General features: G+C 45.2%; 1 protein-coding gene across 4 annotated transcripts in view; it reads right to left on the bottom strand.

Annotated features, from left to right (window-relative positions):
* Positions 1 to 2,591, bottom strand: part of LOC101859642 (nucleolysin TIA-1) — a 95,854-nt gene that overhangs the window by 32,657 nt on the left and 60,606 nt on the right. For all 4 annotated transcript variants that reach the window (XM_035970032.1, XM_005099386.3, XM_035970033.1 and 1 more), the window contains exon 3: positions 156 to 243. In XM_035970032.1, coding sequence (XP_035825925.1) covers positions 156 to 243 — 88 coding nt within the window. The remainder of the gene's footprint in view (positions 1 to 155; positions 244 to 2,591) is intronic.

Raw genomic sequence — 2,591 nt, 5'->3', positions numbered from 1 at the left:
CCCCCCCGAACCTTTTTTTCATCAACACATCTTTTATGTGCAAAGCGAAAAGCCTCACCATAAAGCCAGAGATATCGATAGGGTAACTACAGGACAATCCCTTGATGTAATCACACGAGGCAAACGTGAAGCCAGTTTTAAGTACATGTACTTACGAGATCTCTCCATACACGCAGAAGGCGTCACGGAGCTGGTGCTGCTCAATGTCACTGCTGAGGTCCCCTACGAACACATGGAAGTGTTCTGAAAATAGAAGAAAAAACAACAACATGGGTTAGTCCAGCACTGCAGGGCGCATCAGTTACAGAGAATCCACAACAGTTTTGTTTCGACGGAAAATTTATAACGACCAACCCTGGCTTGAAATGCCCAGCCAGTCGCAAAGTCATTGTTTTTGTAAGTTTTTTGTTTTTAGGGCTAATAACACAATTTGGCACTAATAATACAATTATGTCATACAAACGCCAGAGATTTGAGGTTTTAAGATAGATTTGATAAGATAAGATAAGAGAGTAACACGAGAGCAACAAACATCAAAAAGAAGGAGATCAGGTTGATAGATGTTTAATGGTAAAGAAAGAGAAAACCACACCAGAACATCAGCTAACTACCCACAGATCAAAGTCAGGTTTTTAATTATGGCAGCTCAGCCTGACAACAGATACACTTCGCCAGGAATATATTCAGGACACAAAAGATCCAGATCACACAACGACACCCACCAACCACCACTTCTCATTTACAAGGACAGCGGGGAGTCGTGTGAAATATGTATGAATAATTCCCTAGCTAGCATCGAACCCTTGACCCTCGGGGTGTGAGCTAGGGCTGCCTGCAATCAACAGGCAGGGCCCACTTCACGAAGACGACAGCTTGTAACACCCCACAAACGGTTACACGGACGCTGGGACGCCCCCCCCCCCTCAAGCCACACCATTTCAATATCGTTGAAGGCAAGAGAGATGTGAAAGTGGCCCCCAAAACGCGCTAATTAAGAACAAAATTCTGCGCTGGCCTCGCCACGCTTCTCCCACGTCGGCCGTAACTCCCGGAACGACAAAGGAAGTGGGTCACGACAAGAATGTATGACATATTTAACAGATTCCTAAAGACGCTTATATAGCACCAGGCTTTACCGACAATTATCTATAGACACAAAAATAATAAAATACAGACGACTTGACAGAAGATTAGAGAACAAAAGAGGAGAAAGAGGGGACGAGAGATCAAAGGGGATAAAATTATCATGAAATTTAAAGGCAAGGAAAGAGCATAAAACAAAAGGGAAAAAAAGAGAAAAGAAATGCCTTTTTGGGGGGCGGGGTTCAAAGGAAGGACACGAAGAAAGAAAAAAAGCAGGAGGGGAGGGGGAGGGGGGAAGATTAATACGCCCCGCGCGACAACTCAGATATATGATGCCGTCAAATTTCTAAATTACGATGAATGAGACCTATTACTACAGAGCGATTGATAAGGATAACGTAAAACAATACTAAAAAACGGGGAGCCTAAGGATCGCACTGTGTATGCATCCATTACAGCACAGACAGCTAAAATATATTACAGCTCAAGAATTTCTCTCTCCACTCAATGTCCACTTTCATCAATACTGTACAGCAGCCATTGTGCTGTACGAAACCGTCCCATGTATATCATTACAGTTACGTTACGTTAGAGGCATTCTCTTGAAGAGAAAGTATTTCTATTTCCAACATGAACAGGAGCTTCAGCATTGAATTCACTGAAGACAGGACGCATACACGTCCGTAACTTGAACTGTACAGAGAGACATTGTTAAAAGTCAGGGTTACGGTATGCCAGATAAAAAGTGTAGTTGTACAAGTTTTACTCCCCCATCTACGCTACTTAGATGATTTGGGACGCGGGCTGCTTCGGCCTCGTCTGTCAGGCTAAACTGAGCAGAAAAACGGAGACACTCGATAAAAATATTCTACACACAGGAATTGAACTAATGTCTCTCGGGCAAAGACACAGAGAAAAGTGCCTGTATCTATCGCTCATTCTTCAGTCACTCGCCTACACTGTTAACTCAACAACCGTCTTTGACATTCGCTGACCCAATCCCTATGCACTCACTCAACTAGTTCAATCGTCTTTCTTTCTTTCTCTACTTTGACCTGATCTTTTCTTAAGAAAGAGAAAGCTCTTTCGAAGTGCGCCACCCACTCAACCCCTTTCGGATTTACTGAGCTGAATATGACGTAATATCCCGATGGACGACTCTCCGGGGAGAAGTAGATGAAAAGGTCCGGGATCTGATTTCTTCATTTCATCAATACTGGAAACCGGGCGCTGGGAGGTGTGGAGAGCGGAGGGATAGGGGTGGGATGGGGGGCTGGGGCGCCCAAGCAAGATGGATGGTCGGATCTCGTGGACGAGGGACTCCGCTATCGATCACGGAGACGGGACACAGAGTCATGATCCCGGGCCCCCGACGGTTCAAACACTTTGGGGCCAGGGGGTCGAGACGCTGACATCACCGTGAAGGCTTGGAGACTTATTAATTTGAAATTCGTGAAAGTTAAACACAAAACACGTTCACTATCGCTGCCAACCCCCCCCCCCCCCCC

This window comes from Aplysia californica, unplaced genomic scaffold (genome assembly GCF_000002075.1).
Source record: "Aplysia californica isolate F4 #8 unplaced genomic scaffold, AplCal3.0 scaffold00211, whole genome shotgun sequence".
In the NCBI taxonomy this organism is placed as follows: domain Eukaryota; kingdom Metazoa; phylum Mollusca; class Gastropoda; order Aplysiida; family Aplysiidae; genus Aplysia; species Aplysia californica.
The sequence above is the reverse complement of the archived record's forward strand: the minus strand, read 5'-3'. Positions and strand labels throughout refer to the sequence as shown.